The sequence below is a fragment of the Biomphalaria glabrata genome, chromosome 10, assembly GCF_947242115.1.
Source record: "Biomphalaria glabrata chromosome 10, xgBioGlab47.1, whole genome shotgun sequence".
In the NCBI taxonomy this organism is placed as follows: Eukaryota; Metazoa; Mollusca; class Gastropoda; family Planorbidae; genus Biomphalaria; species Biomphalaria glabrata.
The window spans coordinates 2,250,451-2,271,876 of NC_074720.1; the positions used below are offsets into that span (position 1 = coordinate 2,250,451).

The following is a 21,426-nucleotide window of genomic DNA, read 5'->3' on the forward strand; positions in this document are numbered from 1 at the left end:
GCTGACCCCACCTCCCTTTTTATTTTTTTAAAAGCAAGCTCACTTACACCTCCGTGGACATTCTACCTGATAGCAAATAGAATTTCACTCTATCACGAAACAACCCGGGATGCCAAATACCAGGCCGTAATAAAGTCTCTAAATATAGTTTCTACGAGGAAAAATGAAAAATCGATTTTTTTTTAGATGAAGTATGGTATCGAGTGCTACAGAACATTTTAGACCAGGAAAAATGTTAGCAACCCTGAAGTATAATACAGTCTGGTGTACAGAGTGATTACCCACTGTCACAAAATGGTCTGAAGTACAGACGTGATTACAAACTGCTATAATCTAGTCTAAAGTGCAGACGTGATTACAAACTGCTATAATCTAGTCTAAAGTACAGACAGAATTACCCACTGCTATAATCTAGTCTAAAGTACAGACGTGATTACCCACTGCTATAATCTAGTCTAAAGTGCCGACGTGATTACCCACTGCTATAATCTAGTCTAAAGTACAGACGTGATTACCCACTGCTATAATCTAGTCCAAAGTACAGACGTGATTACCCACTGCTATAATCTAGTCCAAAGTATAGACGTGATTACCCACTGCTATAATCTAGCCTAAAGTACAGACGTGATTACCCACTGCTACAAAATAGTCTAAAGTACAGACGTGATTACCCACTGCTATAATCTAGTCTAAAGTACAGACGTGATTACCCACTGCTATAATCTAGTCCAAAGTACAGACGTGATTACCCACTGCTATAATCTAGTCTAAAGTACAGACGTGATTACCCACTGCTATAATCTAGTCCAAAGTACAGACGTGATTACCCACTGCTATAATCTAGTCCAAAGTATAGACGTGATTACCCACTGCTATAATCTAGCCTAAAGTACAGACGTGATTACCCACTGCTACAAAATAGTCTAAAGTACAGACCTGATTACCCACTGCTATAATCTAGTCTAAAGTACAGACGTGATTACCCACTGCTATAATCTAGTCTAAAGTACAGACGTGATTACCCACTGCTATAATCTAGTCTAAAGTACAGACGTGATTACCCACTGCTACAAAATGGTCTAAAGCACAGACATGATTACCCACTGCCATAATCTAGTCTTACGTACAGACGTGATTACCCACTGCTATAATCTAGTCTAAAGTACAGACATGATTACCCACTGCTATAATCTAGTCCAAAGTACAGACGTGATTACCCACTGCTATAATCTAGTTTAAAGTACAGACGTGATTACCCACTGCTACAAAATGGTCTAAAGTACAGACGTGATTACCCACTGCTACAAAATGGTCTAAAGTACAGACGTGATTACAAACTGCTAAAAAACGGGTCTAAGATACAGACGTAATAAGCCACTGCCACAAAAAGGTCTTAAGTATATTTGATTACCCAATGCTACAAAAGAAATGGTCAATGCATTATAAATGTCTATGTGTGTGTTCGCGTGTTTGTGTGAACCTGAGTTTATTGGAACAAGAAGTATAACAAATTATTCACTGACCTGTATTATAGATTACAGAGAGTTTATTTAAGAAGGTTGGAATCGGGTAAAGGGAGCCTACACTGCGGGGATTCTGGGAGATAAGGTGATCATGTCTCTTGCTTCTTAAAGCCCAGGATGCCGCCGCACTCTGTATTCGCAAGATAGCGAACAGGTATTTGAGACGCCAAATTAGAAGTTCTGATGGAACAAGATTGATGCATAGAGACGCACAACCCAATGCGATAGACGTCTAATGGGACACAACTATGGCAAAAACAAAAATCTACAGTTACCTATTTTTTTTTATTACTATTTAATGATTTAAAAAGTTTTACAATTACATCTTCTGGTCTTATGAACTAATAGACGTTACTTCGGGATGTTCCTTTACATTTGAAGATAATCTACTTCCTAGCCCGAGCTTCCCACAGGACGGGCAGGGTTTGAACCCGAGACTATAGATACGAACGAACGACAGTCCAGCACGCATACCGCACAACCAACCAGACAGCTATTATGTTCCCTTAATTCAGTGTTTCCCAAACTGTGTTCTGAGGAACCCTAGTGTTTCCCGAGGCCTGAATAGGTGTTCCACAAATTACTGCAATAATTAACTAGTAGGCCAACCGTAAATTAAAATCTCTTAAAAAATATGCAAAGTGTTCCGCTAAATACTCAGAATGAGCGAAGTGCTGCCTGGTCGTGAGGTTTGCGCGCTGGACTGTCGTTCGGATTTATCGACGGTCGAGGGTACAAACCCTGCCCTCTCCCATCCCCCGTCGTCCTGCGGGAGGTTTGGACTAGGAAGTAAACTATCTTAAACTCTGAAGGAACATCCGAAACATGTTAAACATTTTACAAACATTTTAAGGAAAAAAGATTGGGTGGTATATTGTCTTCAGTTAGACAGGCTGTAACAGACAGGCTACTGTATTGACTAGTAACAATACCGTGGTGTGTCAACTGAACTTAGTCACCTGTACAAATGAATCTCTGTTGGTGACTGGACATTGTTTAAGAGCACGATGCGGAAGACGCGGGTTTGAACCATGAAAACAAAGTTGGCAGCGTAATTAAAATTTATATTGCCAATTACATTTTGATTTACTTTTCATTTCTTTGCATATTGATTATAAGTGTGTGGTTTTTATTTATATTTCAGACTTGTGCTTTGTGTCTTAAACAAATACAACTGTTAAATTGTGACAATTAAAATGGTTTAATTGCATAGTGAGTTTCCACAGTGAGTTCAGCCGTCAACAAAGATCTACCTGTTGCTGTCCTTAGATAAGGGAGAAAACTCCTCTGAACCAGGACACACTGTTGTCGATGACTTCCCCGGACAACTAGTTTTATCTGAAGCTCTTACTAAAACATTTGGTTGTTGTCCTTTTGGTGTTTTCCGATAATAAAATCTAAGGTGGGTTTTTTGTTCTCTAGAAAGTAGAGCTAAAAGACTTGTCTATCTAATATCTAGTTTATTTTTTGTCGGAGTCGACTTTCTGTGTTTCTAAAAGCGACCAGAGCTAATGCAAGACTAAGCTGGTAAAAGGGCGAGATGGAGGTAACCGTGTACTTTAGTGTCCCAGGGTTACGCAAAATTGTGACGGAAAGAAAGAACAAAAAAAAAAAAAAAATCAAAAAGGAAAAATAAGCGAGAGATTAAGAAAGAGAGAGAGAGTTAGGGAGAAGTAGAGAGTTTGAGAGAGAGTAAGTTGAGAGAGAGTTAGAGAGAGAAAAAAGAAAGAGAATTAGAGGGAGAGAGAAAGTTATAGATAGAATTAAAGAGAGACAGAGGAGAGAGTTGAAAGAGATGAACATTAAGCAATACAAACAGCTGAGAATACAAGTGAAAGTGGAAGATTAAGACTGTTTGTAAAATGTTTGACATGTTTTGGATGTTCCTTTATATTTCAAGATAATTTCATCCTAGCCCAAACTTTCCGCAGGACGATGGGGGGGGGGGGTGGCAGCGGAGAAGGTTCGAACCCGGGACCATCCAGAACACCAAACGACAGTCGAGAGCGCATACCACACATCCAGCAAGAACAGATGGTTTCAGATTACAAATGTTATTTATATTTCAAGAATATGCAAATAAAAGAAACCATAATTTAGTTTATCGAAATAGGAACCTACCGTCTTCCCAATATTTATAGTACACTGCGGCAATATGTCTAGCGCAACTAACTAGACTGCATTACCAATAAAATCATTCATTATAGCATTTGCACTGCACTGCACAATTAAAGTTCAGGACATGGATATGAAGGTGTGCAACTGAAGGTTGAAATTCAAACATTACGTCACAAACAAGAACCACAATCACAATCGCTTTATTTGCTCTCTCTTCGATCTAGTGCTGATTGATGACGAGACCAGAGTTCTTATAATGATGCATCGAAGTATTATAGATACTCTAAGACAGGTCAAACTATCTAACTTTATCCGGTTATAAACAGTTCGATCAAGGCTTTGATCTAAATAAATCCAGATACTGAGGAATGCGAAAACTTTTATTTTTAGCACCCATGGACTTAATGAGCTATTTTTAGCGCTACCACAAGACGTTACCATGACAACAGTCACACAACAACTTCCGTTGTTAATAACAACGAATAATGCGTGCTATTACTTGACATAGTGATATAGGTTCTTCGACATGACGATGTCGGTATGGATATAGTGATATATATATTTATGTATATTGCTTACCCACAAGCCGTAGAAGGTAAACATGATTGCTATTAGCAGCTGCCATATTCTCAGGCCGTAGGGAAGTCGAATGTACAGCTGATCGCTGTGACCTAAAATCTGACTTAACTGAAAGAAAGAAAACACTTTGTTAACAATATTTAAAAAAAGAGATCATTTTAAAGTCAAATACATTTATTTTGCTTATAACTTTGAGTGGAAGACCAGAACAAAGTTGGAGAATGTGAATGTAGGCCTTATAGTTGACTCTCATAAATTGTTTACCTCACAGATTGCTAGAGATCAGCTTCTTTAATTTCATTCCACGCTTCCCCATTCAAATCGCACGGTTAAATTAAGTAAAACATGTATTTCCATTTCATTTATATTTCTGAACAAGTCTAAACATACACTCCTAAAATATCATAAAATTACATTTCACCAATCCTGATATTTATGACCTGACCAAGAGATGAATGCCTCTAATGGAAATTATTGTACCGTTAAGATCTGTGCTTCCCCCTGAGAGTCTGTGGTTAACGTCCCTTGAGGAAAGTCTATCAAATTGAAATAGTTAAGTCCAGATCTCCAATTGAAGTAACTCAGACCAGATGGTATGTAGATGGATGTCTTCAAATTGTACTAGTTAAGTCCAGGTCTCTAATTGAAGTAACTCAGTACAGATGGTAAGTAGATGGATGTGTAGCCACGTTAAAAGCTACGGCCCTGAAGAGATTCTGTACTAGTTGCTTTTAGTTTTCGCATCATTAGAGAATTACATCGATACTCAGTTCTGTTACTGAGTTGAGATTTGAATAACACTATTTAAAAAATATTATAAAATTTTTCTCTATACTATATTAGAGTAAAAAAATTATATATATTCACACAAATTATCATTCTTTTTAACATTAGTATTATTATGGACCATTTAAAAACTGTCGTTTGGTCAAGGGTAGGTTTTTTTTTCCCAATACGCTGCCTAATAGCTGATGCGAGGTTATTAACTATTGAATTGTTATGTCAGATTTGAGACCGCCCCTGCCGCATACTGAAGTCCGAGTGGAAACAGTCGTAAAATGAAAACGATTAGGAGTTGCTGCAGAGCTCCCTCAATTTTGTCAACAATCCAGAGGCGTAGTTCCTCAAGGAGACGTTTCAATAACGGCGAGTCCCATGCATGGTCAGCCTGGTTTAGGGAAGGGAAATGGCGGATGTTCCTGGTGTGATCGGCCTTTGGCGGCAGAGTCTCTAGCCGAGTCCGGAGCGTCCGAAATACTGGAAACGACAGTAAGAACACAAGCACTAGTACGGACCTCTTCCAGACAGAAGACTGTTCAATTAGGCCGGTGAGAGTGAGCTCTGTTGGCTTTTGGTGGCCTTTAGAGTTAAGACCCTTGAAGCACAAGTCTACCTGACAGTCTCAACTGGGTGTGAACCCGAATAAGTAATATATTGTCAAGTAATTTGAAATACATGACTAAATAAAAGGGATAATTCTATTCATACTTAAAACATTTAATGCAGTAGTCTACACACCTAATAAGAATAATAGAACCTGGCACATACAAAAAGTTAATCCAGAAAATGTCCAACATAAATGGACTCTTTAGATCGCGGAGAAAGGAAACAATCCTTTCTAGTAACTTTTATTTTTTTATACAAGTAAAGTCAAGTTGTTCAGTATATTCAAGTGTGTGTGTGTGTGTGTTTAGTATGTGTGTTTGTGTAAGTGTGAGAGGATAGTGTTTGAGTTTTGAATTTAGGCACATCGGCACAATTTAGGCAATGTCGTGCCCGTACTCCTTTAAGGATCACTCTCCAAGGGCTAACTTCTATATAGTTAAATCATTAAAAACAAGGTCTATTCACAGTTAAAATAGTAAAGGTGGTAAAAATTTAATAATTTGGTAAAAATCTTAGGTAAATATTATATGTTCACAATTCAAAAATCAGATCTTCGTACAGAGCCCCACCTCCAGGACAAAGCCCAGTACCTTCCCAGGGTCGACATTGTCGGATAGTGTTTTCAAGGTGTGTGTTCTAAAAAACTTCTCCCTGACATCCTGGTATCTGGGGCAATCAATGAGGATATGCTCCACGGCGTGGCGAGAGTCACAGTACTCACAAAGTGGGGGCTCCACTCTCTTCAGATAGTGTTTGAAAGTCTTAGTTGGTGCCGCGGAGGATTTTCCTTACAGAGTTGTAACCAGGTCCTGGACATCGCCTACTTCTCAGCATACAAAACGTTCTCAGTAAATGTCTGCATGTTACATTCTTAACAAAAGTGGAAAAGAAATTTTCAATTTTAACATAGATTCGAACTTGGAAGCACTTGGTTTGAAACTTCGAAAACTAGCTGTAAAACACATCGTTTAGTGTGTGTGTGGGGGGTGTCTCTCCTTTTGTTTCTTCATCTGGTTGTTAACGGTAACACCACACTTTTCTCTTCTAAACCTGCTATATCTTCAGTGTTGACTACTGTCAGACCTTCAGCATCATTGTAGTCCAAGCTGAAGTCAACTGATCAATCTTGACGGCCAATACCCCACATTAAAATCGTAAGTCAACGCCACAAAACGCAACCACCGTAAGACAAATCCACACATCTGTTAATCAGATAAGCTTTGAACAAAAGAAATACTTCTCCACACAGTCAAACCGAAATCTTTGAATTTCATTCACACATTGAATATTTGTTTTTACTTCAATCCCTTTGTAAACCGACTGCCTTTCAATCTGGTCCGTTCCAATGACTCGTATCCTCAAATGACTCGTATCCTCAAATAACTCGTATCCTCAAATAACTCGTATCCTCAAATGACTCATATCCTCAAATGACTCGTATCCTCAAATGACTCGTATCCTCAAATGACTCGTATCCTCCAATAACTCGTATCCTCAAATGACTCGTATCCTCAAATGACTCGTATCCTCAAATGACTCGTATTCTCAAATGACTCGTATTCTCAAATGACTCGTATCCTCAAATGACTCATATCCTCAAATGACTCGTATCCTCAAATGACTCGTATCCTCAAATGACCCGTATCCTCCATACATTTAGTGCGTTTTCATTGTTAGCTCGCACAGTGCCTAGGCCCTAGATCAGTGGTTCTCAACCTTTTAGGCTCGGCGACCCCTTTTTACAACCCCCCAATCTTCCGCGACCCCCACCCTTTCCGTATACACACACAGCAATAGAAGAATGGACAAAAACAATTCATTTTTTCGATGGTCTTAGGCGACCCCTGGCAAATCGTCAATCGACCCCCAAAGGGGTCGCGACCCACAGCTTGAGAGCCCCTGCCCTAGATCATAATATCTTATGTGAGAAGGGAGACAATTGAATGTAGCTAACCCAAGAGTTATACACACAAACAATAGGGGAAATTACCTGGATTAAAATCACACCTGCAAGGCACAAGCTGACCTGGTTATTTCATGATATTAAAATTGAGTGCAGTGTGTATTTCTAGTTCGATCTGATCTCAGTAATAGACTCAATTTTCGTCTATTTTTAAAAAGTCAAATATCTTTCCATTGTGCTCTCAACTAAGCTGATTAAAATGATTCACTCTCTCCCTCCTAACTGACGATACAAACGTTGATTCCAACAGAATGTGGTTAAAATTTACGGAGAGAAAGAGTTAATATGACTAAGTATTTACGTCGTTGACCTCAATGTCTCCCTTCATTTATTACAATCTAGGAGTCTGAAAAATAAAAACCCAGACTTTTTTCATTATGTACTACACTTTAAAACAAATAAATCAAAGTTAGGTTTCACTTCTTTAGAATTTTGTTGATTGCTTCTTTGAACGACTCTACAGACTATTGTTGAACCAGACCGAAACACAATGTCCCTATCAAGACGGACAGACCTGGCAATGATATATGCAGGACTTAATGACTTCCCTTGCATTGTGCAGACGACAGGAAATGAGACTTTCTGAACGTGTCTGATACTTAGATTTGCACACGAGATAGATCTAGTCTATGGCCTGCCTGAAATTTGTCGTTTTCTTTCAAAGTAATAAATTATTTTAAACAGAAATTCAATGTGAGATTCATTGTAAGCGGTTTCGCAAAAAGAGACACACTTTTAGGGTCCCCACGGGGATAGCCAAATTTGTTTTTTTTTTTTGACCCAGTATTTCGTTTTTCGTTGCTAGTGACGTTGACAGCATAAGATCAAAAATGGATTTTTAAAATCAGATTTCACCTTTCATCCTTGTGCTCGAAAAAAAAAAAAGCAAACACTAATTCAGCTATTACGAAGTAACGACCCATATTTTTAGCAACCTCTGAAAGGGGAAAAACAGCTATTACTTTTATGTGGTCTGTTCGTCCGTCCGTCTGTCACGTTAAGATCTTAAAAAAAAAATATAAAAAAATCCTATTTCATTATATTTTTCTGCTTACACAAATCAAATGCAACGGAATTTTGTTTTTATCTTCTGACAAGGAACGTTAAAAAAAGAGAAATTAACGCAAGCCGTCTTTTAAAAAAATGACATTTTAAAAACTATTTACTAATAATAGTACAGAGTTAAAGAGTAATAGCTAATCTGAAAATGGTACATCAAATATTCACACTGAAAGTTTTGTTATTTCCTATACATAATGTTGTACAAAATATATTTTACAATTGTTATTTCATTTTTATTTGTATATATATATTATAAGTAACGTTTTTTTTTGGTTTAAAACAGGTAGAATGCATTCGGAATTTTATAATAAGCACGTTTTAAAAACAAGATTTTATAAGCAATGTTTAGTGTTATTCATTATTAGTGCAATGCTAACATTATGAGAAAGAACTTTCGGAATTTCAACAAAACGGAAGGAATTTTTTTCCAGAGACCAGGAAGTACAACTGTGTTTTCAAACTGGATTCTAAAAAAACTACTGTGTTTTCAAACTCGATTCTAATAAAACTACTGTGTTTTCAAACTCGATTCTAATACAACTACTGTGTTTTCAAACTCGATTCTAATAAAACTACTGTGTTTTCAAACTCGATTCTAATACAACTACTGTGTTTTCAAACTCGATTCTAATAAAACTACTGTGTTTTCAAACTCGATTCTAATACAACTACTGTGTTTTCAAACTCGATTCTAAAAAAACTACTGTGTTTTCAAACTCGATTCTAATAAAACTACTGTGTTTTCAAACTCGATTCTAATAAAATAACTGTGTTTTCAAACTCGATTCTAATAAAACTACTGTGTTTTCAAACTCGATTCTAATAAAACTACTATGTTTTCAAACTCGATTCTAATAAAACTACTGTTTTCAAACTCGATTCTAATAAAACTACTGTGTTTTCAAACTCGATTCTAATAAAACTACTATGTTTTCAAACTCGATTCTAAAAAACAACAACTGTGTTTTCAAACTCGATTCTAATAAAACTACTGTCCTTCAAACTCGATTCTAATAAAACTACTGTGTTTTCAAACTCGATTCTAATAAAACTACTGTGTTTTCGAACTCGATTCTAATAAAACTACTATGTTTTAAAACACGATTCTAAAAAAACTACTATGTTTTCAAACTCGATTCTAAAAAAAACTACTATGTTTTCAAACTCGATTCTAAAAAAAACTACTCTACTGTGTTTTCAAACTCGATTCTAAAAAAACTACTGTGTTTTCAAACTTGATTCTAAAAATGTGACTGAAGGTACAGACAATGTGCATTCTTAGCCTTTATCAATGACTAATTGATAATGCGAATTCGGAAAATAAGCCCAAAGAATCATTTCACGATTTTTTTTTTCACTAGGAAACAAACTGAACAACCTATAATGGACAATAAGACTTCAGGAAGTTTGGCAAGAAATGTAAATGTTTTACATGCCAAAAGAGTGATTACATAGAAGCGTTCGGTATTTGTTTCCCTTGAAAACAACTGAGCGATTTATTACTGATGAGACTTTTGGATTTCTCAAAATGAACAACCTATTATCCATAAGTAGATTTCTGAATTATACTACATTTAATTTTCTTGCCTAAAGCTATATCGTATTTATTTCTTATGACTGTTCCATATTTGTTTAACGTAAACGTGACAGACGGACGGACAAACTACACAACAAGCCAAATATAAAAATTAAAAAAAAAAATCTAAAGAGGAAGAACACCGCCAGAAAACAATATATATCACTTTATTTCCCTTATTCGATATGAAACAAAATAATTAATTACCAATAATTAATGGACTAATAGTGTTGTTGTTTTTTTATTGATTCATGTTTTGTTAGGTACAATAAATAATTGTTTAAAGTTTTGAAGTATAAACTTGACCCGAGAATGCACGAAGGAGAAACAGCGTTAACAATTATCTAAGGGGATAATTTAGCCATTTTTTCTCTTGTTGGTATCAAACAAAATAATTAATTACCAGTAATTAATTAACCAATTGGTAATTTTAAAAATTTTATTGATTTATGTCTTGTCTTTTGCCAATGAATAATTGTGCGAAGTTTCAACTTGATCCTAGAATGGGTGCGATAGAAATAAGGTGTACACACTTTCTAACAAAACAGACAGACAAAGTTGATATAAGCTTTGTAAAAATATATACCCTGAGGAGGGCCGTTAAAAAAAACATTCCCTGCATATAGGTCTGAATCGGAAGTGTGACAGATTTCCCAGCAGCACACGAACATTCCGTGCCCTTAACCCTTAAAACGCGTGTGGTAGTTTAGCCTCTAAACATCAGAATTGTAATTCCATTTTTGAATGCACTCCTTCTAAAACAGCTCAGCATTTTAAGGGTTAATGAATCTGTCAACACCAGCGCCAAAACATGCCCTTTGACCCAAAAGCGGTCACCAGACGACCGCCTACGTGTGTGCAATCTGTCTTCAAAATGGCAAGTCACATAAGCAAGGGAAAATAACTCGTGGCAGCCAAGGGCAGTAATCACATGTTTTGTCTTTCTATTCAAAATAAGTCTCTGTATCAGACCCGAGCGGATTACACAACGCGAACAACTAAACCTTTCAGCATCCGAGCCGAATGTATCGATCTCTTCAGGGAGTGCACGGAAGGTGGGTTCTCTTTCTGAAACAGTTCAGATCTGCAAAGTACCGGATACGTCTTGTTCTTATCGTCTTATCTTGTGCAGTAAAGACGTTCCTTTAAAGAGAACATAAGCCCGCCCTACACACATCCATGTGTTTCTCTGGTCACACATGCTACCTCGATATTTAAGCTGTAAGTCATTAGTTTTCCAGGAGGATTGCGGGTCATCCATTTCATACTTATATCTTGATGGTAACGGTGTTACCGATTACTACTGTAAAAAAAAAAAATACCCTTTCGGACCTTGTGGTCTATAGGGCAGATGATGTAAAGGGTCATCTGTTTCTGTGGCCCACGGTTAACGAGGGTGTCATGTGGCCAGCACAACGACCAAACGCCTTTGTTTTTCCCTAACTCATGTCATGTGCCCATTAGGGCTGGGTGTACTCAGGGGCGCCCAAGGATCCCGAGATTAAAATCCCAGTCTTCACTGATATTTGAAACCCAGGACTTTGGATCTGAAATCTAAAGCTTTATGATATGTTAATTGCAACATGTTTACTAATGTAGTTATAATTTATTTATAGATTTTATTTACATTTTAAAATTAGGATGTGTTCTTATATTGGTCATGGACTGTTTTGTGCTTATGTATTATTGTTAATTTATATTACTTTTAATATTTTCTTTCTGGTCCAATCGTACTTGCGAGAGTTCAAAATTATATTTAATATGTACGTTTAGAAGGCGTTTAAATTGTAGAGCATAGCATATGAACACTTTAAAAAAAAATCAGTGACGTCAACATCAATAGCAAGATTTACCTCCCATGATTCTATTTTCGTCAAGAAAAAAAAATTCATGGTTTCAGTTTTTTTTTTTTTTTTTTGTTCAAACTTCCATTAAGTGTAAAAACAGATTTTTCAGCAACAGGGAGCAATTAAACAACAAGATTATCGATCAACATTTTAAATCTGCTTCTCTGCCAATTTGGGTAAAAAAATGAACATGAAATCACAGATCTAATAACACTTTCATATGAGCGTGAAAAATCGACTCTAGTCTGGGAGCCAAAAATAGCCGAAAAGTTATTTTTGTTATCAAAACTGCTTCGCGTAGGAAAATATATAATTTAGGAATTTATAGATCAATTTAGGAGAGACAGAGACTTCAAATAAAAATAGGTTTAAAAAAAGAAACACTGCAACGAAACTGGAAATATTGGAAAGAAAAGCACAATGGTGAAGAGAAAGTCCCGGATGAAAAGATGTAAATTACTATTTAGGCAATACAAGACTCCTTATAATAAGATGTATCATTTTCGTCTTTAAGAGAGTAAGGGAACACGACAATAATTATGGGCCTTGACATAACTCTTGAACACGAGACGTCGTGGAAAAAAAACACGACATTTCTAATAAACAGCTTTGACAACGAGGTTCCTGCATGTAAGCCACGCCCCTTTAAAACGTCAAGTAATTCGTCATTTCCTGAATACACGAACATGCTAGGAGACCAATCAGCATTAAAAATGGCGTCATATTAAGACAGCAATGCTCAAACTACGGACAGTGGGCCACATCCGGTACGTAATGTCATGTTGTCCAGTCCCTCGAAACCGTTGTCCGCTATACAAATTAAAACCTGAGTCTTGGGTCAATTAAACATGTTCTGGGGATGGGAAAAAAAAGGGAAAATGTGTAGAAAAATAAATAGCTTCTCCACTAACACATTGACGCAGAAGTTGAACTAACAAGAAAAATTTGATTTAGCCCAAAAATTGAATTAGAAGAATCTTTTTTTTTAGTTCAAATCGTAGATTAATTAATTTTGTTTATTAAAAATGTAATTAACAACTATTTAGTAACAATCGGCTGTTATGGGCTAATATCATCTGACTTCACTTCTGACTAATTATTACTTCTCATTAGCCACAGAACATTACAAAATAGAAATATACTTAATAACTAGTTACACTTGTATACAATGGCACTTTATTTATCACGTGGAAATCCGTCCAGTCTTCCTAATAGTAGCTTTTTCTAACTACTATTCAACAACTATTCAAAACAGCCTACTTCTAGATGGACGCCATGTTGGTCTCTTGTTCGCCTAAGTCTACTACGTCATTAAGTCTGTCTTACTACGTCACTACTTTTACCGTCGCTAAAACAATACACAATATATTTGTCTAACAAAACGAACCTACTCTCTAAACTAGTACATTACACGGCATTTGAAGAGGGATTGATAAGATGGTGGTAGAAGCTATGGAGCCTATATCTACACTTAAACGCAACAGCATTGTAAATGTTAAACATTTTCTGTCAAAGGCATCTATGCAATATTAGGAATGGGATTTCTCTGAATTATTTTCAGAGAGTCACGCGGTGGTGTTAAATTCTGTGCGTTTATAGTGGGAATCTGATAAGCGTGTTAGGTTTAGTGATTTTGAATAATTCATTTATTGACTGCAAGAACATCACGTACAACCCTTTTATAAACGTATAATAGATAATAGTCTTTATTGGAAATATAATTGAGATCTATTGTAGATCTAAATCTTAAGTTAGGCCTATGTAGATAAGAGAATTAGGATAACCAACTCTAGAAAAAAATAAAATTAATCCACACCTTCCCTAACCCAAAAAAGTAAATAGACTGTGTGTCCGACTGATTTGAACTACCTGGTCAGATAGACGTACACATGTAGGCCTAGTGGACTGTAGTTTCATAACAAGGCAAACTGAGTTCCTCGCACGTTATGCAATAGTGTTTGCTGTATGTTGACTGGTCGGACATGAAAATAACACACTGGTCTATAGTTAGTCAAGAATGAACTAAAATAGTTACACACCCTCCCTGCCCATAAGTAAATAGTCAGTGTGTCCGACTGATTTCAACAAATTGGTCAGACAGATCATCACCCCCTCCCCTTTTTCCTTAAAAAAACAAAAAACAACAACCAATAATTGTGATGAAAATTTGTTGCAGTTTAATTAATTTTATTTAGTTTAATGTAACTATACTTTATCATTGGTAATAGACTTTTAGTTTAACTACTTTATTTTAGTTAAAACTTGGTTTTGGCCCCGAAAGGGGAAAAGACGCTACTAGTTTTGTGTGGCCTGTCTGTCCGTCCCGTTTAGATCTCAGAAACTAGAAGAGAAAATGACAATCGGACATAATCAGGGCCGGTCTTGGGCTACAGCAACCTATGCGGCCGCAGTGGGCCCCGAACGTTGATAGGCCCCGCGCTAATTCTAGGTGTAAATTCTTAAATTAAACCATTTTTACTTATCATTAAAGGCTTCCTGGAATTCTCATGAAATCGCAAAATATGAGAAAACGTCATGAAAATCTCCTGAAATTATTAAAATCTTCTGACAACTGATGCAAATCTCCTTAAAAATAGACAAAATTCTCATTTCGGGGTGTCATTCAATATGGACATTAACGTCAATCCTACTAGTAATTAAAAAAAACAACCCGTCATTGACAACTTTCATCTAATAAAAAAAGTAATGATAAAGCAAATTTTCACGAAAACAAAATTTAGTTTAGTTCCCATCCATAGACATAAAATATATTAAATCTATGTTCCCACCACTATCAGTAGTTTTGTCTAAAAGTAAAATTATGAAATACAGAAGAAAAAAAACAACTAACAAAACAAATTTTAATAACCCTAACTCTTGTCTGGGGAAGGTAAAAAAAAAAAGGTAAAAGACAGGAGAGCTCTTGTGTTTTTCTATTGGATTCTATTTTTAGAACAGTTTAGCGTAGGGAGCAGTGTTTCACGAAAATAGCTGTAAAAGTGCAGCCATTATTTCTGAGGGAGTGTAGAAATAAGTTTCTGTCCGTTTCGTTTCATTTCTTTACAGCAATTCACTCCAAATGACATCAATAATCGAACTCTCCAGGGTTACGCTGCTAACATAATTGTTCATATCGTAGGCAATGATCAAGTCTAGACGGAGATGAAACCCATGGCATTACAGAGGCAAGGAAAACATCTTTTTGTCAATTTTAGCAACAGAAATACATCGAAAGATGCCGCAATGTCTCGTGTAAATTGTTGGTTTTTATTCTCTGCGTCCCATGTTCATAACAATAAGTTTACGTACAACATTATGACTGAATTATTTGTGTAGTTATTTTAGTGTCGCTGGGCTTGCATAGAAAAAATTTTTCTAAAAATTTGGATTGTAATTCAAGTGAAATGCAAAGAGATGCAATAACCCTTTGTAATGGAGTGTGTGTGCGTGTGTGTGTTTCTATGGTGACGCTGGGGAGAGATTAGCGATTGGTTGTCAATGATGCAAGATAAGCGGCGTTGTCGTCAGCTGTCTTGGTTGACCGCAGAAGACTCCAGAAAGTGAGACTGAAAAGAAGAAAAGCTTAGGACACAATAATCCTTTTTGAAGAACGTCTGTTACTAGTCAATAATTCTTATGATATACTGTATGACTTCGCTACACGCAAGGCTCGTAAAGTAATTATATACGTAGTAAAGAATGAATAAAATGCAAAGATAAATTTATTTTCTAATATAAACTCTTAATTTTCACGAATTATCCGTATCCCTACCCAAACTAGGCTCCGCGAAATCCATTTCGCATTGAGCCCCACAATGGTTAAGTCCGGCCCTGCTATTTAGAGACGGGTGAATACTACTTGTTCTCCCCCCACCTCTCTTTTTTTATGCCTCTAAATTTTCGTGGGGTGATTTTTCCCTTTGCTTGGTGTCCAAACTCTTGAGCCTTGAAGAGAATTATATATATAGATAGACAGAGTATACCGACTTCTGAAGACGCGTTGGCTGGCTTGGGCATGTAGCCCTACATCGAATGCCAGATGGCCGATTTTAACATGATAAATGGTGATTTAAAAGAGGGCAGTAATACAATAGGTCCTCCAATCTAAAGATACAATTGATGAATGCCAGCGCGACACGAAGCTCTCCAACAGACGCAAACAGCTGGGAGAAAGATGGACAGGATATACCCACATGGATAGCAAGCATAATGGAGGGGGTCCTTGCGCGCAGACGCGAACACACAAGTAGGAGAAAGGATTAGGGGGTTATGCTGCAGTGTGTGTAGATTTCAAATGCCCGGCCTGTGATCGTTGGTGTGTCTCCAGGATGGGCCTCTAGTTACACGTGAAGGAGGCCAACACTTAGTCTGAAGCTGCATCGGGAGATTATCAGAATCGAATAAGTTTACAGCCACAGACCAACTCGGATACTGTTTTAAAACTTATTATGCTCAAAGTGGCAACTGTAACGGAATAACACCTAAAACTTGAAGACCTTTCTGTTAATAAAAATAGTTACGTATCCGTTAAAAAAAATAAATGTTTACAAACATGGCTTCAACAGACGAGATAACTTTATATAGAAAAAAATAAGCATAGAGCAGCGGTTCTCAACCTTTTAAACTCGGCGACCCCTTTTTACAATTCCTCACTTTGCCGCGACCCCTCCCCCCTTACACACACACAGCAATTGAAGAGTAGACACTAACAATCCATATTTTCGATGGTCTTAGGTGACCCCTGGCAAATCGCCAATCGACCCCCAAAGGGGTCGCGACCCTCAGGCTGAGAACCCCTGGCCTAGAGTTCCAGTGAAGCTAGAAGCAAGGGAGGAAACTCAAAACTAAAGTGAATTTTAGTGGATTCTCTTTATGTGTCCTTGATACATTCAATGTACCATACTCTCTCTCTCTCTCTCCTCCCCCCTCTCTCATGCTTTTCTATCCTTCTATCACGATAACAGACAGTCGATGGATTCTCAAGGAGTTAACAATAACAGTGGAAAAGACGGTAATGAGATTGCGGCCCAGGACTAGGAATCTATAAAAGTGAACTTTTTTTTTTTTTTTTTGGGGGGGGGGGGGGGGGGGGCTACAATCTAAAGGCCATGTTGTTTACGGTAAACACAATTCACGGGCAAATGCTTTTAGTGTTAGGGTTAAAATATAAGGGTCATGATGATCTAAACGGGTAACTTTCCATACACATTTTATTCAATACGCAATATTTTTTTGAAGGGGGTTAACCAATTAGAAGCATGACAATCCAGAGTTACAGTTCTTGGCTAACGAACTTGAACATCCGCAGCTGAAATCGTAATCAAGGATCGGCTTACTTGACACCTGCACATTACCGAAGCGACCTACTGGACAATTTGTGCAATGCACGCTGGCGGCCAACTTTGTGGGCGGCCAACGTTGTGGGCGGCCAAAGAATTACACAAGTAAAACCGCAAATAAAAGACCAAAGGGACAAGGATACGATAACGTTATTAATATGAAATAAAAAAAGGAATGGTGTAAAAAAAAAAGGATTTAGATCCGAAGACGTTTTCGTACCGTGTTCATGTCAGAGTCCTGATTTTGTAGTTAATGATTCTGTAAAATATCATTTAAACCGCAGATACAAAAAAAAAAAATGCCATAGACATAGACCTATGATTGTGTGTTTCTAAGCATTCAAAAATAGATGGAAAATTTTGGCAACATAAATCTCTTCCAAATCTCAACCTGAATCACGGCGGGAAAGTCAGTGACAGGCTAATAATTCCTTCTCAAAACACAAAGTGGTGAGCTGTATGATACAGTGTTGGACACAGGTGAAGACGATACGAAAGACATGAATACTAGAGCAGTAGAGCTGCGGCGAATGGTCTCGGGTCTAAACTGAGGAATAGTATTTTTAATCAATTCGTACTTTTGTTGTGTGAAAAATGTGGCCGGCTTTTTAAAGCGAACATTGGACTTTACAGTCCTCTTCGAGTCCATACGATATGAGAAATGTGCTCATCTTCGACCATATATGTCAAATAATATATGGAATCAACATCATAATATAATAGTTACAGCAGCCTAAATTAAATTTTTTATCAGCACTGGAAGTGTACAAAAAAAAAAATAGTGAAACATTATTTCATGGACCAAAATGTCTCTATAACCAGCACCTTCGATATGGGGTCACGGAGGTCCCGCTCTAACCTCCAGCAAGAAAGAGAACTGACTTCCGTTGCAGACACTAATATAGGATTTCCGCGAACAGAAATAGCTCGGAAAAGAAAAAAAAAAACGCGTCTGTTTGATGACCAGCAATAATGAGAAATAATTGAATGAACCTGAAAACTATGGTAAAACATTTCTTTAATACTTGAAATACTTGAAACATCAATGCATCAAATGACAGTTTTGAGATGTTCAGAGAACATACAGTCTATTAAAAAAAAGAATTCTTCTTCTAGCCAGCGTATTGCTGCTGAGCTCTGAGCTCTTTTGCAGACTGTGCCAAGGAAAAATAGTGTGCTGTTCTCTTCACTTGTTCAGCACTGCCGTACAGAGTGTTGGTTATGTTGGGCTGGAGTGGTAGTAGGCTTTGCCTAACGTGGATTAGGAAAAGGCATTCAAAGAGGATATGATTTAGGGTTTCATAAAAATCCAGTGGAAACGCCTAGCCTACTCTTAATGCCAAGGAAGTTTACGAAAAAAAAAAAGAGTTACAAATATACAGAAACATTGTAGGTCTGTCTATTCATAGTTGAAACTAGAAAATTCCTGCTTAATACCAATCAGATAGAAATGGAAATAATTCGTTAGGAGGAATAAAGATCAACAGAAATGTATTTGAAACCTAGACTCGGTCTCGTTAAAAAATTAGAATATATTTGTACAAAACAAAATTATCTTCAACATTTTAAAATTTAGCAATTGTACTGAGAATTGTTCTAATTACCTTTGTCAGTGGCGAAAATTAAACTGACCAAAAAAAAAAAAGATTACATTAGAACAAAGGTGTCACTAATAAGATAAATTATTGTGATGATATCAATTAAACGTCAGTGAATAACTTGAGAATCGCTCATAAAAATGCATCATGAAAGCAAGAAAGTTTTTTTTTAATTCTTGGACTTCAACTAAAAGTATGAATTGTTTTATTTGACAACAATTTATAATTGAAATTTCATTTTTTTAATAATTATTTACTTTGAAAACTTATAGACTATTTAAAAGAAAAGCCAAAAGTGTTCCACTGTTTACAGATGCACCATTAAATACCATTACAATCGTGGTCGAAACAAAAATTAGCATCATTTTTTAAAGTTCTCCCCGCATTGCTTTAGGAACTGTACGCGCGGAAATTTTTTGTTAGAGTTAGTATGTTTAGGTCAGAACGGTAAAAGAATGGAATTCGATTGGTGGAGAATAGTACAGTGTATGAAAAGCAAAGTTGAAGCCGGACATTTTCACATTGTAGGTTTACGTCTGCCGGACGGATGACGCTACCTCCGATGGGAGAATATGTCCTCCTTCATCGTACGTCCGGTCAGCCTATACAACTATGAGATTTAGAGACTGTTCATTAATGAACTTCAAGGCTCGGTGGCCGAGCGGTCAAGCGTTTGGCTTCCGAACCGTGGGTCCCAGGAACGAATCCTAGTGAAAACTGGATTTCTTTATTGAATTTCGGGATCTTTGGGCGCCCACGATTCCACACAGCTCTAATTAGTACCTGAAACGTAAAAGCGGTTGGTCGTTGTGCTGGCCACGTGACACCCTCGTTAAACGTGGGCCACAGAAACAGATGAACTTTACATCATCTGCCCTATAGATCCCAAGGTCTGAAATGGGAACTTTAATTTACTTTACATAAATGACCTTGTGAAGTTTGGCTAATATTAGTGGGTAACTCAGCAGACACTACAATCTTTGACCACGGGAAAGTGTCTTAAAACATAACCTGATCGCCTTAAACAGCCAGTAAAATTAATGGCTTGGTAAAATTCATGTGTCTAAATAATATACGCGATAAACTAAACCAACCAGACGTGTCGGAAATATATGTGTTCTTTTTTTTGGAAGTGACGTCTGTAACGTATAAGATAAGATAAGATAAAAAATTGTTATAATCTGACCTTTGACCTGTGAATGTCCCCATCATCTGTTTCTCCAACGCCCAAAAGTTTCCGTGTCTTCAGGCGACTGTGTAGATCTCCACTGCTGTGTTTTCTGGGAAGTAGGAAACAAAGGTTTCAATTAGTACAAAGTAACATGGTTTCTTTTTGAGGTACAAAGGAACATGGTTTCTTTTTGAGGTACAAAGGAACATGGTTTCTTTTTTGAAGTACAAAGGAACATGGTTTCTTTTTGAAGTACAAAGGAACATGGTTTCTTTTTGAAGTACAAAGGAACATGGTTTCTTTTTGAAGTACAAAGGAACATGGTTTCTTTTTGAAGTACAAAGGAACATGGTTTCTTTTTGAAGTACAAAGGGACATGGTTTCTTTTCAAAGTACAATAGAGCCTGCTAGAAACGAGAAGTTTGTAAATATAATATCAACTGGAAATACAAAATGAAAGGATTTTATCTTTCCAGGGACATTATTTCATTGGGAAGTACACAAGAACATGATTTTATTTGGAACTACACAGGAACCTGATTTAATTGGGAACTACACAGGAACCTGATTTAATTTGATTTGAAAGTACAAAGGAACAATATTTAAACGACAATAACATTAAAGGAAGATGAAATGTTCTCTCCTGTACTCAACATATTGTGTCTCTATGTCTGTGCTGCTATAAAAGAAAGCCCCTCACGCACACTCCAACAAAAAGCAAACACACACACAGACCCAGGCGCCAAAAAAATCACTCACACACACACACACAGGCAAAACAAAGCCGCAATGAGATTCAGAATCTAGATTTCCTGTGCTGAAAAACCAAATTAATCTAAAATCAAAGCTCTGTACGAACTCTCACCACGAGACAGAAAACAAGTCAGTAAACAGATTCACTGGGAAACAAAAACAAGGGAAATAAAGCTTGCAATTTTTTTTTTCAAATAACAAATATTTTCGAATGTATGTGTGTTTGTCTGCAAAGTCTCAGTATGTATCTATTGCAAGTGACCACGCAGAGAGTGTGTTTCTTTGTTACTTCATTTGAGATGGTGTGTTTCTCTGGTTTCTGTCCATTTTTAAAATACCCATTGTCTCTCTAACCATAAGTTACAACAAAACAAAGGGAAACAACTGTGACATTCTAGGTCATTGTGTGCTATTATACATTGACGTTCGGCATTCAAACGTTGGACCAATTGTGTTTGGGGTTGGTGAAGACCATCGTGATTAAACTTCATTGGAGTGACAGCCTTTTGCA

The 21,426-nt window shown here is 36.9% G+C and overlaps 1 protein-coding gene across 9 annotated transcripts in view; it reads right to left on the reverse strand.

Annotated features, from left to right (window-relative positions):
- Nucleotides 1–21,426, reverse strand: part of LOC106056728 (tumor protein p53-inducible protein 11-like) — a 303,798-nt gene that overhangs the window by 19,609 nt on the left and 262,763 nt on the right. For all 9 annotated transcript variants that reach the window (XR_008780115.1, XM_056043786.1, XM_013213558.2 and 6 more), the window contains 2 exons: nt 20,178–20,271; nt 4,221–4,328 (listed from right to left, as the gene is read on the reverse strand). Coding sequence is in view for 8 of the 9 variants with exons in the window: in XM_056043786.1 (XP_055899761.1) it covers nt 4,221–4,328; nt 20,178–20,271 (202 nt within the window). In the remaining variant the exon portion in view is untranslated. The remainder of the gene's footprint in view (nt 1–4,220; nt 4,329–20,177; nt 20,272–21,426) is intronic.